General features: G+C 47.1%; 1 protein-coding gene across 1 annotated transcript in view; it reads right to left on the minus strand.

Annotated features, from left to right (window-relative positions):
• Positions 1–13,625, minus strand: part of LOC117042501 — a 35,110-nt gene that overhangs the window by 10,820 nt on the left and 10,665 nt on the right. Inside the window, exons 5-8 of the mRNA XM_033142046.1 lie at positions 11,478–11,580; positions 9,235–10,038; positions 7,866–7,992; positions 6,343–7,152 (exon numbers count right to left, since the gene is read on the minus strand). Of these exons, the coding sequence (XP_032997937.1) occupies positions 6,343–7,152; positions 7,866–7,992; positions 9,235–10,038; positions 11,478–11,580 (1,844 nt within the window). The remainder of the gene's footprint in view (positions 1–6,342; positions 7,153–7,865; positions 7,993–9,234; positions 10,039–11,477; positions 11,581–13,625) is intronic.

The following is a 13,625-nucleotide window of genomic DNA, read 5'->3' on the forward strand; positions in this document are numbered from 1 at the left end:
AGGGATTCGAACCGCCGACCTTCTGATCAGCAAGCCCTAGACTCTGTGGTTTAACCCACAGCGCCACCTGGGTCCCTAAATATTAAGGGTTTCCCATTTATCGGGGCCCTTTCCTTTTTCTTAGAAGGCAGGGACCCTACAGCTGTAGTTTTTTTTTCTGTGTCTAAATAAAGGATCAGTATTGTTTTGCCTGATCAACTTGTTGGTCTCTGTCATTTTCCCGACCGGAGCTTTGAACCTAGAATCAACTATTGAGTCTCCGTATCGCCACAGACTTCCATATGAAGCAGTGGCATTTCAGGTAATTCTTATAACAGTACCCAGCCCCTTCATGGGTAATTTTGTGAGTGCTTGTGCAGCCAAGGAGTTGGCACCTATACACACACACACACACTGAAGAGGAAGCGCTCTCTGGAAGCCAGTTTTGGAAAACTGCATCAAATTGCATTCATTTGGCAATAGTTTAGAAAAATCAATAAAAACAATTGTTCCAAAAAAAAAAAAAAGGAAGGAAGGAAGGCGGCGCTCTCACCTTCTGATCCGGCTTGGTGTTTGAAGGGATGCGCGTCCCAAGTCTTCCCTGTTCCTGCGTCCGTTCAGACGTGCATCTCCCCCGTGACGCCACGTGCGCCCCAAGAGCACCCGCCGACCCCAAGAAAACTGCATGCATTCAAAGGAAGCACGGAAGGAGCTTAGCTCTCCATGCGAACATTTGGATCTCCTGCTGCTGGCTCTCTCATTCCCTCTCCCAGCTGCTGTTGCAGGGATCTTGCTGGCCCAGATCCAGTTCCACAAGAGGAGGTTTGGATCCACACATAAACACACACACACACACTTTTCTTTCTCTCTCTCTGATCCCCGATTCTAGGTGGTGGGTATATTATTTTTAAAAATTTTGTGCAAAGGGCTCCCTCCTGCCTTCTTAGCATTGACTGGGGGGGGGGGGGGAGAGAGAAAGCTCCTCCTCTTTCTGCACAGAACTGACGAGAGGAGAGTCGGGCTCACGCCCGGCTGGACTTTTCTGAGCAAAGGGGAATTCTGGGAGTTGTAGTCTTTCGCTGTTGGAGCTGCAATTCCCGGAGAGCCTTTCCGATCTCTCCAATGAGGGGGGGGGTCACTTAAGGGCGCTGCTAATAATAATAATATTAATAATATTTATTATTTGTACCCCGCCCATCTGGCTGGATTTCCCCAGCCACTCTGGGCGGCTTCCAACAATAAATCAAATACAAAATGCTGCGTTTATTTTCGCATTTGATCCGCCGGCTGTTCGCATCCCTGCGCCGCTTCCCATTCAAACGAACCCCAAGATAGCTTGAAAAGCACCAGCGGCATTGTTTAAGCTCATTTGGATTTTTAGCCGGTTGTAAACCACCCTAGTGGTTTTCCTTTTTTTTTTTAAATGAATGATGGACAGTATAGAAGCAGCGTTGTTAGATGGTGGCGGTGACGGTAAATCCTAGCTCGATCCTTATGCTGCAACCCTGCAGCCACTCAGGTTTAAACCCAATGCGCATTCGTCTATTCGACAGTGATGGACTCTCCTTCATTGGAGGTTTTTAGGCAGAGGTTGGGTGGCCACCTGTCATGGATGCTTTAGTTCCTGCAGCGACGAACCCCACCCTTCAATTACTAAAATCGTGTCCAAAAGGGTACAGGAGTAGAACCAACCCTCCAACTCCGTTCGCCTCAAAACAAACCCCTCTGACTTCAAGGACTTATTAGTCAAACAAGATGAATTTTAACAGGGAGAAATGTAAAGTACTACACTTGGGCAAAAAAAAAAAAATGAAAGGCACAAATACAGGATGGGTGACACCTGTCTTGAGAGCAGTACATGTGAAAAGGATCTAGGAGTCTTGGTAGACCATAAACTTGACATGAGTCAACAGTGTGATGCAGCAGCTAAAAAGGCCAATGCAATTCTGGGCTGCATCAATAGGAGTATAGCATATAGATCAAGGGAAGTAATAGTACCACTGTATTCCGCTCTGGTCAGACCTCACCTGGAATACTGTGTCCAGTTCTGGGCACCACAGTTCAAGAAGGATACTGACAAGCTGGAACGTGTCCAGAGGAGGGCAACCAAAATGGTCAAAGGCCTGGAAACGATGCCTTATGAGGAACAGCTTAGGGAGCTGGGTATGTTTAGCCTGGAGAAGAGAAGGTTAAGGGGTGATATGATAGCCATGTTCAAATATATAAAAGGATGTCATATAGAGGAGGGAGAAAGGTTGTTTTCTGCTGCTCCAGAGAAGCGGACATGGAGCAATGGATTCAAGCTACAAGAAAGAAGATTCCACCTAAACATTAGGAAGAACTTCCTGACAGCAAGAGCTGTTCGACAGTGGAATTTGCTGCCAAGGAGTGTGGTGGAGTCTCCTTCTTTGGAGGTCTTTAAGCGGAGGCTTGACAGCCATCTGTCAGGAATGCTTTGATGGTGTTTCCTGCTTGGCAGGGGGTTGGACTAGATGGCCCTTGTGGTCTCTTCCAACTCTATGATTCTATTATTCTATGATTCTAGTAATGAGAGCCTAATTCCAGCTTTCGTGGCCTGGTATCCTCAATACTCTGGGTTATTTAAATGAACAACCTCTTGCCTACAGTAAAGGGCCTCACTCAGCTCGGATCCCCACTGTATCAATTTGCCTCAACACCCTGGCAACCTCGTGGCACTCTAGGTTTTCACCATCTAACACCTTTCTGTGTGACTATGACACAAACTATCACCTCCCTTTCCTCAGGTAAGTTTTACCCTTTCTTGAGTCCACACCTCTGTGAGATTTGATACCCTGCTGGACCAATAATGACGATTCCTCCTTGGCACCAAAAAGAACTGAACTTATTTTCTGGAGAACATAGCTGATGTAAAAATTCGTGCATTCACAATCTTAGTGATACAGAAACATCTTGTAGTAATACAGAAACATCTTTCAACCTATAGTTTCATGTTAAACTAATCCTAACCTAAACCACCACTATCCTGGCCCCAAACCCTTCTTCTTCCCTGTCTCCACACACACCCTCCCTCTTCTCAACTGTCAAAACGGCTGTTCCCTCCTTTTAAACTGGGGACCCCAAGGATGAGCTGTCAGTTAAGTTGAAGGTATATTAACTCCTTCTGAGCCGGGATGTAATAACTCCTCCACCCTAGGGCCAATCCGTCACACCTCCATTGTAGGGGGTTGGACTAGATGACCCTCGGGGGGGGGGGTCCCTCATGGGGCACAAGAGCCAACTCCCTTCAACTCTTCTTCACAAGGAACTGGGAATCTGGGAGGAGAGTAACAGCATCTCCCAACCTTTTTTGGGCCATGCCCCACCTAAGCAAGTCTAAAATCCTGATGCTCCCCCCCAATGACATATAACTCTTACTATTCAAAATAAAATAAAAAATTCCTTCCAGTAACATCTTAGAGACCAACTAAGTTTGTTCTTGGTATGAGCTTTCGTGTGCATGCACACTTCTTCAGATACTTATTATTCAAAAAGTGAACTCCTGTTCACGTGGAGGAAGCCTAAAAGGCCATTCTTGATTTGTCCCCCTTAAAAATCAAATTGCCCCCCTGTGCAGGGGTGGGTGCCCCACGTACCACGTCCTAGAAGGGTCTGAGCACCCTTAACAAACTACATCTCCCAGAATACTTTAGGCAAAGCCATGAATGTTCAAAGTAGTATGATACAGACTCCTGTGAGACGTGGTAGACTCTCCTTCCTTGGGAGATTTGAAGCAGAGGTTGGAAGGCCATCTGTCATGTTTGATCAAGTTTAGATTTCTGCACTGCGGGGGGGGGGTGGACTAGATGACCCTGGGGGTCCCTCCCACCTCTACAACTCTCCGATTGACAAATGCTAAGACCCTCACAGACTGAAGGCGCTTAGAGTCCATCCTACATTTGTGAGTCCCGGAAGACTTGGTCTCTGTGTATCTGGCTTAGCTGCTGACAAATTTCGGTACCGATGCATATTTTCTGCTCATCTTAGTGGTTTGGATTAATCAGCGAAAGCTCCGCTTGCTATATTAGAACGTTAGAGCAGCTCAAAGTGGATCAGGCCACTGGCCTGTTCTCTAGCATCCTGTTCTCAGTACTTCTTCACACAGCACATGGTTAAACAATGGAACTCCCTGCTACTGGATACCTCTGAATACCACTAGCTGGGAACCACGGGGGGGGGGGAGTGTCCTCTTGTGCTCACCTGGCCAGCCACTGCGAGATAAGGATGCTGGACTACATGGGCTGGATCTAGCATGGCTCTTGATATACAAGAGCTACACACACTGCCCCTTAAAAAACTTGGTAACTGTTTGGGTATGGCTGAATTGCCTGAGAACTTTCTACACTGTATGATACCCCAACAAAACACGGAACCGACCAGTTACCAGCGACAGTTTAAAAACCATTCAATCACTTTTTGCGAAAGAATTTTATTTATTGAAATGTTTATGGGGAAATGCATGCAGTACATAGTAATTCTTAGTCCTCTGCCCATATACGTTCTTCTCTGGTGTTTTATCCTTTATTTCCCTTTCCCTCTTCCCTGTCCCACAATCAGTATCCACCTGAGGTTTTTTTTAATGTGAAAATCTCGTGTGTGTGTGTGTGTGTGTGTGTGTGTGTGTGTGTTCTTGACTCTGGAGCACACTACCTGTTTGTAAAGCTGATTCTAGCTAATAATCCAGGATGGTGAGTTTTGGTTTCCTCGGTGGAAGCTTAAAGGCTGCAGACCCGTCCCTTGATTGCTGGGCATCTCCCTCCAGCTTTTGGAATGGGACACCCTTCAGAGCAAGGAGAATAAGAAGGGAACCAAGAAACAGCTGTAAGGTGTTTTGAATCTGAATACAGTCGTACCTTGAATCTCGAACGCCTTGGCTACCGAACAAATCAGCTCCCGAACAATCGAAACCAGTTCCAGTTTTCGAATGATTTTTGGAAGCCGAAAATCCAAACAGCCCCACTGACCCTGCAAACTTTTGCTGGCTCTCTTACTAGCTTCTTAGCAGACTAGTTATAATAAAAACTATAAAGTCCCACAGGCTAATAAATATCATGGGCTTGTTTGCAAGGATGACAAATGTGAATTCTGTGAATTCTGTCGGTTTACATTTCTTGGTGGAGAAAGTATTGATCTGATGTGTAGAGATCTTTCCTATTCTAATTCATTCAAGAGGCTTCTGGAAGCTTCTCTGTAAGAAAGAAGCTTCATGATTGTTTGGGTTATGCCTTCAGAGAAGCTGAGTACAGCTGGCTTAAACTGGTTCTCTGGTCATGCTGACTATAAATACAGGCCAAAAGGATCCTGGGTTTTACTTTCTATTTCTATCTCTTTTTGTCTAGTGTTCTGTTTCTGTATGCTATGGTGTTAAGGTTTAGTCTTATAAGTTTGTAAGTTTTAGTTAAAGTTAGTTAAAGCTGTGGTTTTCCCAGTAGTAATGTATGGAAGTGAGAGCTGGACCATAAAAAGGCAGATTGCCGAAGAATTGATGCTTTTGAATTATGGTGCTGGAGGAGACTCTTGGGAGTCCCATGGACTGCAAGATCAAACCTATCCATTCTGAAGGAAATCAGGCCTGAATGCTCACTGGAAGGACAGATCCTGAAGCTGAAGCTCCAGTACTTTGGCCACCTCATGAGAAGAGAAGACTCCCTGGAAAAGACCCTGATGTTGGGAAAGATGGAGGGCACAAGGAGAAGGGGACGACAGAGGACGAGATGGTTGGACAGTGTTCTCGAAGCTACTAACATGAGTTTGGCCAAACTGCGAAAGGCAGTGAAGGATAGGCTTGCCTGGCGTGCTCTGGTCCATGGGGTCACGAAGAGTCGGACACGACTGAACGACTGAACAACAAGTTTTATTGTAAGCGCTGCAACTGGATTTTTATGGACTGTGCCAATCCTGAATGTACTGGATTTGTGGCCATTATGCTCATTTGCCTTCAGTAGCAAGTAAAGCTCTGCTGGATGAAGTACAATTGCCTCTGGTCTATTTTTTTTCTTTTTCTATTTTTTTGGAAACTCTGCATCATGTTTAAGTTTTTTCCTCCCCAGAAGAGGCGACAAATTTTGCCCCTATACCCACTACAGAGCGGTTAACAAAAAGGAGTTTATTTTTGGCCCCAGACCCATTTAAAGGATGCCTCTTCCTAAGACAGAAACCGCATAATAATAATAATAATAATAATAATAATAATAATAATAATATTTATTATTTGTACCCCGCCCATCTGGCTGGATTTCCCCAGCCACCCCCAGCATCCCTCTGCCATGTTCTCTCGTCTTCCGAACAGAAAGCCCCCAAAAGAAGCTTCCCACCTGTCCTGCAGCGAAAGACAGGAGGGTCAGGTGCCGGCCTTGCCTTCGCCATGTACGCTCTGGTGCCTGGTGAGGTGCGCTTTGCGGATGAAGTCCCTCCCGCACTCGGCGCACTTGTAAGGCTTCACACCGGCGTGGATCCTCTTGTGGTTGATGAGCCCCGAGCCCGAGTGGAACCTGCTGCCGCACTGCGAGCACTTGTAGGGCTTCTCCCCCGTGTGGGTCCTCTCGTGGACGGTCAGGAGCGAGTTCCGGCTGAAGCACTTCCCGCAGGCGGGGCACTTGAAGGGCTTCTCTCCCGTGTGGCTCCGGCAGTGGACCAGCAGGTGGGAGCTCTGGCTGAAGGTCTTCCCGCAGAACGAGCACTTGTAGGGCTTCTCGCCCGCGTGGCTCCGCTGGTGGTAGATGAGGCCCTGGCGCGAGTGGAAGCTGCTCCCGCACTGGGTGCACTTGTATGGCTTCTCCACGTCGTGGGTCCTCTGGTGAAAGAGAAGGTGTGAGCTCTGGCCAAAGGTTTTCCCGCAGGTGGAGCACCTGTGGTAGGGCCTCTCCGGAGCATTTCCCCCCGAGTCCTCCCCGGACACAACGCTCATCTTCTGCGTCTGGGGCGGCGGGCTTCCGCCGAAGATCTTTCCATTTGCCGCAGGGGAAACGGACACCGGCAATCTGTTCCGGACGTGGTTTCCCTGCCGGGTTTTGGTTCTGAGCTCCTTCGGAGCAGTTTGCCCCTGCTCAGGACCCCGGGGACTGCAATCAACGGACCTCCTTTGGGATGCCCGATGCAACTCCACTGGCTTGGGCCTTGCCTGCAGATCGTTGTGCTCGTTCGTTTGCCTGTAATCTGTTGGAAAGAATTAGAACATAAGATTAGCCTGAGGGATCAGGCCAGTGAACCTGTCAAAGAGCGAGTCGGCAGTAAATCACACCACTCAAAGTTGGAGTTAACTGTTTGTTTGTGTTTTTACACAAAGTAATAATCATATATAAATAAGAATAACAATGTGCACCCCACCCCCGAGACCATTCCCTTGTAACTATCCAGCCTCCCAAAATTTCAAGTCCTCTTGCGATGGTTTGACCCCTTTCCGTTTTAACAGTACAAATTCTACAAACACCTTCCATATCGCCTCAAAATCATTTCTCCTGCATATTCCCCGTCTTACCTTAATGGCACATGTTAATTTATCGTTAATAGCTATATCCCACACCTCTTTATACCATTCTTCCATTTTGTATTCTGCTCGCCCCTTCCACTTCTTAGCTAAAATAATTCATGCAGCTGTCAATAAATTTGTGAGCAAGTCCTTCATGGCCTATGAACCTTCCACCCCCTTGTAAATTGATAATGATGCTACCTCTGGACTTTGGGTCAGCTTTAACCCAGTGATTTCTGTTACCTTTGTTATTTCTGTTAACTTTATTAGTGTCATGTCTAATGAGCTCAGCAGCTCATCCCTGGTAGGTTTTTTAGCTGTGATTCCTGCACTGCAGGGTTGGACTTGATGACCCCTTGGGATCCCTTCTGACTCTACAATTCTGTGATTCTATGCTTACCCAGCAGGCTGTCACCACAGTCGTTCTCTTCCTTTGCTTCTCTGCGTAGCTGGGTCTGGCCTGGAAGCACAGAGGTTCGCTCTGTTCCTAAGAAACCCACAGCACCCTCCTCGTCTGGCAAAGGCTCCTGAAACGAGAAACATGAATCCGTTTTAGCCAAAGGTCTGCAAATTCCTGGCTGGACCTAACTCGCAATGCTTTAGTGACAATAAGGACACAGGAATAGCCTGCTGGATCAGGCCAATGGCCCATCTAGTATAGCATCCTGTTTGGGCTGGGTGTTCATCAGTATGCAGATGATACCCAACTCTACCTCTCTTTTAAATCAGAACCAGTGAAGGCGATGAAAGTAATCTGGAGATGGTTGGAGGATGGATGGCGGCTAACAGATTGAGGCTGAATCCTGACAAGACAGGGGTACTGTTTTGTGGGGGACAGGGGGCGGGCAGGTGTGGTGGACCCCCTGGTCCTGAATGGTGTAACTGTGCCCCTGAAGGGCCAGGTGCACAGCCTGAGAGTCATATTGGACTCATAGCTGTCCATGGAGGTGCAGGTCAATTCTGTGTCCAAGGCAGCTGTCTACCAGCTCCACCTGGTATGCAGGCTGAGACCCTACCCGCCCACAGACTGTCTCACCAGAGTGCTGCATGCTCTGGTTATCTCCTGCTTGGACTACTGCAATGCGCTCTACATGGGGCTACCTTTGAAGGTGACCCGGAAACTGCAACTAATCCAGAATGTGGCAGCAAGACTGGTGACTGGGAGTGGCCACCGAGACCATATTGCACCAGTCCTGAAAGACCTATATTGGCTCCCAGTACGTTTCCAAGCACAATTCAAAGTGTTGGTGCTGAACGTTAAAGCCGTAAACAGCCTCGGCCCAGTATAACTGAAGGAGCGTCTCCACCCCCCATCGTCCAGCCCGGACACTAAGGTCCAGCTCCGAGGGCCTTCTGGCTGTTCCCTCCCTGCGAGAAGTGAGGTTACATGGAACCAGGCAGAGGGCCTTCTCGGTAGTGGTGCCTGCCCTGTGGAACGTCCTCCCATCTGATGTCAAGGAAATAAACAACTATCTGACTTTTAGAAGACATCTGAAAGCAGCCCTGTTTAGGGAAGTTTTTAATGTTTAACGCTTTATTGTGCTTTTAATATTCTGTTGGGAGCTGCCCAGAGAGGCTGGGGAGACCTGGCCAGATGGGCAGGGTATAAGTAATAAATTATTATATTATTATTGTCACCCCAGCCAGACAATAAACACTCAAGGAGGGTCTGAAGCAGAGCTGGTTAAGGGAAGTGTCCTGAGGGGTGCTAGGGGATGCATTTGGCCCCCCGTACCTGAGGTTCCTCCACCTGGATTTGACCTCCTCACCTTCTGCTGTTCCCATCTCTCTGTCTCCTTCTGCCTCCGTAGAAAACCCTCTGCCAGGGCCACCGCCTGGGAACAGCTGTCCGGGCCACATTCCCTGACCCAGCTCTGGATCTCTGGAGGCAGGATGGTCAGGAACTGCTCCAGGATCAGCAGCTCCAGGATCTGCTCCTTGGTGTGCCTCTCCACCTTCAGCCAGCGGTGGCAGAGCTCCTGGAGGTGGCTGTAGGCCCCTCTCGGACCATCAGCCTCCTGGTAGCAGAAGCGCCGGAAGTGCTGGCGCTGCTTCTCCCTGCTGATGGCGTCCCCGCGCAAGATGGCCGCCTTCACTTTCCCATAATCCTCTCTGTCTCTGGCCTCCAAGCTGCCAAAAGCCCATTTGGCCTGTCCGCTGAGGGCCGGCAGGAGTCGAGCCACCCACTCCTCTTTGGGCCACTGGCAGGCTTTGGCTACTTGCTCAAAGGAGGCGAAGAAGGCCTTGGTGTCGTTCCAGGGGGTGGGCTCCTCTGGCCACTGTGGGACCCCCCACTCCGAGTGAGGAGACTCCACTTCCTTCAGGAACTGCTGCCACTGGGCTTCCCAGCACTGAAGGATCCCTTCCCTTGGCTCCTGTTTCACCTTTTGCTGCGAATGTGGCGTCCTTCTTGGGTATTTCTGGGTAACATGAAGGTTTCCCCCAGATCCCTCTGACCCTTCCACCAGTCTGAGGCCTAGCAGGTCTTCCATCTGCAGGCTGGTGGCAATACCTCCGCAGGACACTGACAGTCTCCGAATATTTCCGTAGATGCCCAGGAAAGGGGATTTCTTCTTCAGAGGGTGGGGGAGAGGAAGAAAGGAACACAGATAAACATTTGTTTCAAGATCATCAGCAAACATTTCATGCCAGCTTATTTTCTTTCTTATCTTATTTAGGCCTATTTATTTATTTATTTCATTTATATCCCATCTTTTTCCTCCAAGGAGATCAAGGTGGCATAGATGTTTTGCTCCTTCCTCATACAAGGTTGGTTAGGCCGAGAGGCAGGCGACTGGCCCTCAAAATCACAGAGTGAGCATCACGGTCGATCGGGGATTTGAACCCATGTCCCAGCTCCTGGCCCAGCACTCTAACCACAAATGCCACACTGTGGCCACGGATTTATCCTCTCGTTGAGAATGAGACCTGCGGGGTGAGGATCACATAACCAAATGCCCCCCCCCCTGAGAGAGGATGGGGAGTCCCTGCATCACACACAGGGCCTCATAGCTTAAAAAAGCCACACACCTCAATAACAAACAAAGCAAACGCACATCCTAAATCTCTAACCTTTACAAAAAGAAGAAGAAATGCCATTGCTACTGCTATTCTGGTTTATAACCTGAAGATGGAAGCTCGGGTCACTGAACGTGCCCCCAACACCATATGGCAGCGACGGGAATACCTGCATGCACAGGGCTGCCATATTTCAAAAAAGTGAAAAAAAATCCCAACACAAAAGTTGTTGAGCTTTTTCCATTTTCCTGGAATGTTCAGAGATTTTACGACCGGACGTTGCTTACGAGGGCAGAATACCAGCTGTGTCCGGGAAATTCGAGACATATGGCAGCCCAATGCATGCAGGAATATTGGAAACAGCTCCCTGCAGTCAGACCCACCCAGCCAAGTATTGTGTACAATAATGGGCAAAGTCATTTCGGGCAAGGGACATTGCCAACCCTACCTGGAGGTGCCAAAGACATAGACAGACAGACACTTAGATAGATGATAGATACTGTTAGGGTTGCCAGGTCTACTTCCAAAAAATAGTGGACAAGGGGGGGTTAAATTAAATTAAATTATATATTTTCTTACAAACATTTCAACACGTATTAAAATACCATTTCATCATAAAGCTTTTGAATAAAAAAATGTCCACTATTTTGTGGGGGGGGGCATAGTGAACATAATGTGAAAAAAGTGGACTGTCCACTCAAATAGTGGACACCTGGCAACCCTAATACTGGTAGATAAATAGATAGATGATAGATAGATAGATAGATAGATAGATAGATAGATAAATAGATGATAGATAGATAGACAAATAGATAGATAGATAGATAGATTAGATAGATATCTGCACTGATATACTGCCCTCTCATAAAATAATCACGGCTATGTACAGCAAGATTACAAACGTAGCGGGAGATTGAATCCAGGAACTTCTGCATGCAAAGCCCCCCCCCCTTTTGCTGCAAATCACTCAGAGCATATCCCCTTCACATCTTACCCTTCGGTGGGCGACCTGGATGGAGATTGAACCTGGGGTCTTATGTAAAGCTAATAACACATCAGGGAGGAGGCGGAGGCTAGAACCCTGGGCTGCTAGCTTTCTAGGTGCAAGGCATTATCGACCACTAGGAAGCATCCCATCGTGAAAGACCCACGTCAATCAGCAGGAGACGGTGTCTCAGAAACGCTGCAGCCCAGCCTGGTCTTCACCACCTCTCACCTGCTGCACCAATCTTCTTTGCAGGTGCAATTTCCCTTTCTCCCCCCCCCCTCCCATTTTGATCTGGTCTGCTCTCCTTTTCTTCCCAGAATCGGGCTTCTCCTTCAGGAGCTCCAGCCCCAACAACAAAACGAATAGATTGTGTAATAATAACCTCACCTAAATGCATAGCCCCACACCAAAAAAAAGAGTCAGTTTCCGGGGGGGAGGGAAAAAGAGGATGGAACAGGAAAGGGGGGGCTTTCCAGTGTTTACATCCTGGGTTATGTTTTCACTACTTCCGTGTCCTCCTTTCTAGGAAGCTGAAGGGTCCTCCAAGGAACTCTCTTGTTTTAACTCCTCCATAGGCAGTGGAAAAAATCCCCTTTTGCACACAGCCACAGAATTTCCTCTGACACCTTAATTGTACAGTATAGCTTTCATCATAGGCTGAAGAAGCACCTTTTTATCCTAGACTCTGACACCTGAGATATAAGCTTTATTATTATTATTATTATTATTATTATTATTATTATTATTATTATTATTATTATTATTTTAAACAACCCACCATTTTCTTTTGATTGCAAACTCTTTTTCACTTATAATTAATATCGTGTTTTCGCGTTGCTGTGTTTCCTCCCTTTGTGGTGAAGCATGGGTAAGGGTTAGAATCTAATATTTATTTATTAATTTTTAAGATAATGGTGCTTTTTGTTAGGACCAATAAAAAGTTTTTTTTCCCTGAGTAGTGAGCAAGTTTTCATATTCCACAAATCCTCCCTTGATCAAAGAAAGCAGATGGATGGAGAAAGGTCCCCCCCCCACCCCCTCTCTCTCTTAATGTGAGAACCTGTGTGTTTTGTATTGAAGTTCTCACCCTAGGCCACTAGGGGTGTGTGTATATAGTTCATGCTGCTGCAATTCTCACTCAGGTCCGCACATGCAAATGAGGGATTGAAAGTGACATTCAGGGATTGGGTAACTACAGAAAGTTGTTACTGTTGCTTGTAGCTGAGTTCTATATAAGCAGGCTGCTGAGCCCTTCAGTTCAGTTCTGTTCCAGCCTGAGAATAAACAGAGTTGCTTGAAGAATCACTGTGTCATCTGCTATGTCCACCCACTATTTAATACTGTGGACATCGAAGGAAGCTTAACATTGGAAGATTCGGGATAGGCAAAAGGAAATGTCTTCTTTCCAGGACAGCAGAGCAAAACTGATTACGGAACGCTCTGCCACAGGAGGCAAAAGAAAATGCTTCTTCACACAGTGCAGTTACATGGGACACATTCCCAAAGGAGCCAGGGATGGCCACCAACATGGCTTTAAAAGAAAATTTAAAAAATCCTTCCAGTAGCACCTTAGAGACCAACTAAGTTTGTTCTTGGTATGAGCTTTCGTGTGCATGCACACTTCTTCAGATACCACGAAAGCTCATACCAAGAACAAACTTAGTTGGTCTCTAAGGTGCTACTGGAAGGAATTTTTTATTTTGTTTTGACTATGGCAGACCAACACGGCTGCCTACCTGTAAATGGCTTTAAAAGATTGGTCTTGGAGGTTGAGGCTATCAATGGCTACTAGCCATGGTCAAGAGGCTGTAATGCAACGTTCTACTTGCAACGTTCCCCAGGGGCACTGCTGTAAAACTTAAGTTGCACACATAGGAAGATGCCTTTGAGAGAAATGATACTTTACTTTAGCACAGAAGAACAATCCCAAAAAGCCATTTTGACTCTTCCAAAATGACCTCAAATATTCATTTGCAGTTGGGGGAAGGAGATGGGGAGAGCTCCCCCCCCCCCGTTGTCTTTTTTTTTCACTTGCAAATCAGATACCTGAAGAAGTGTGCATGCACACGAAAGCTCATACCAAGAACAAACTTAGTTGGTCTCTAAGGTGCTACTGGAAGGAATTTTTATTTATTTTTTGCTCAAATTTCTGTG

The sequence above is a fragment of the Lacerta agilis genome, chromosome 2 (genome assembly GCF_009819535.1).
Source record: "Lacerta agilis isolate rLacAgi1 chromosome 2, rLacAgi1.pri, whole genome shotgun sequence".
NCBI lineage: Eukaryota > Metazoa > Chordata > Lepidosauria > Squamata > Lacertidae > Lacerta > Lacerta agilis.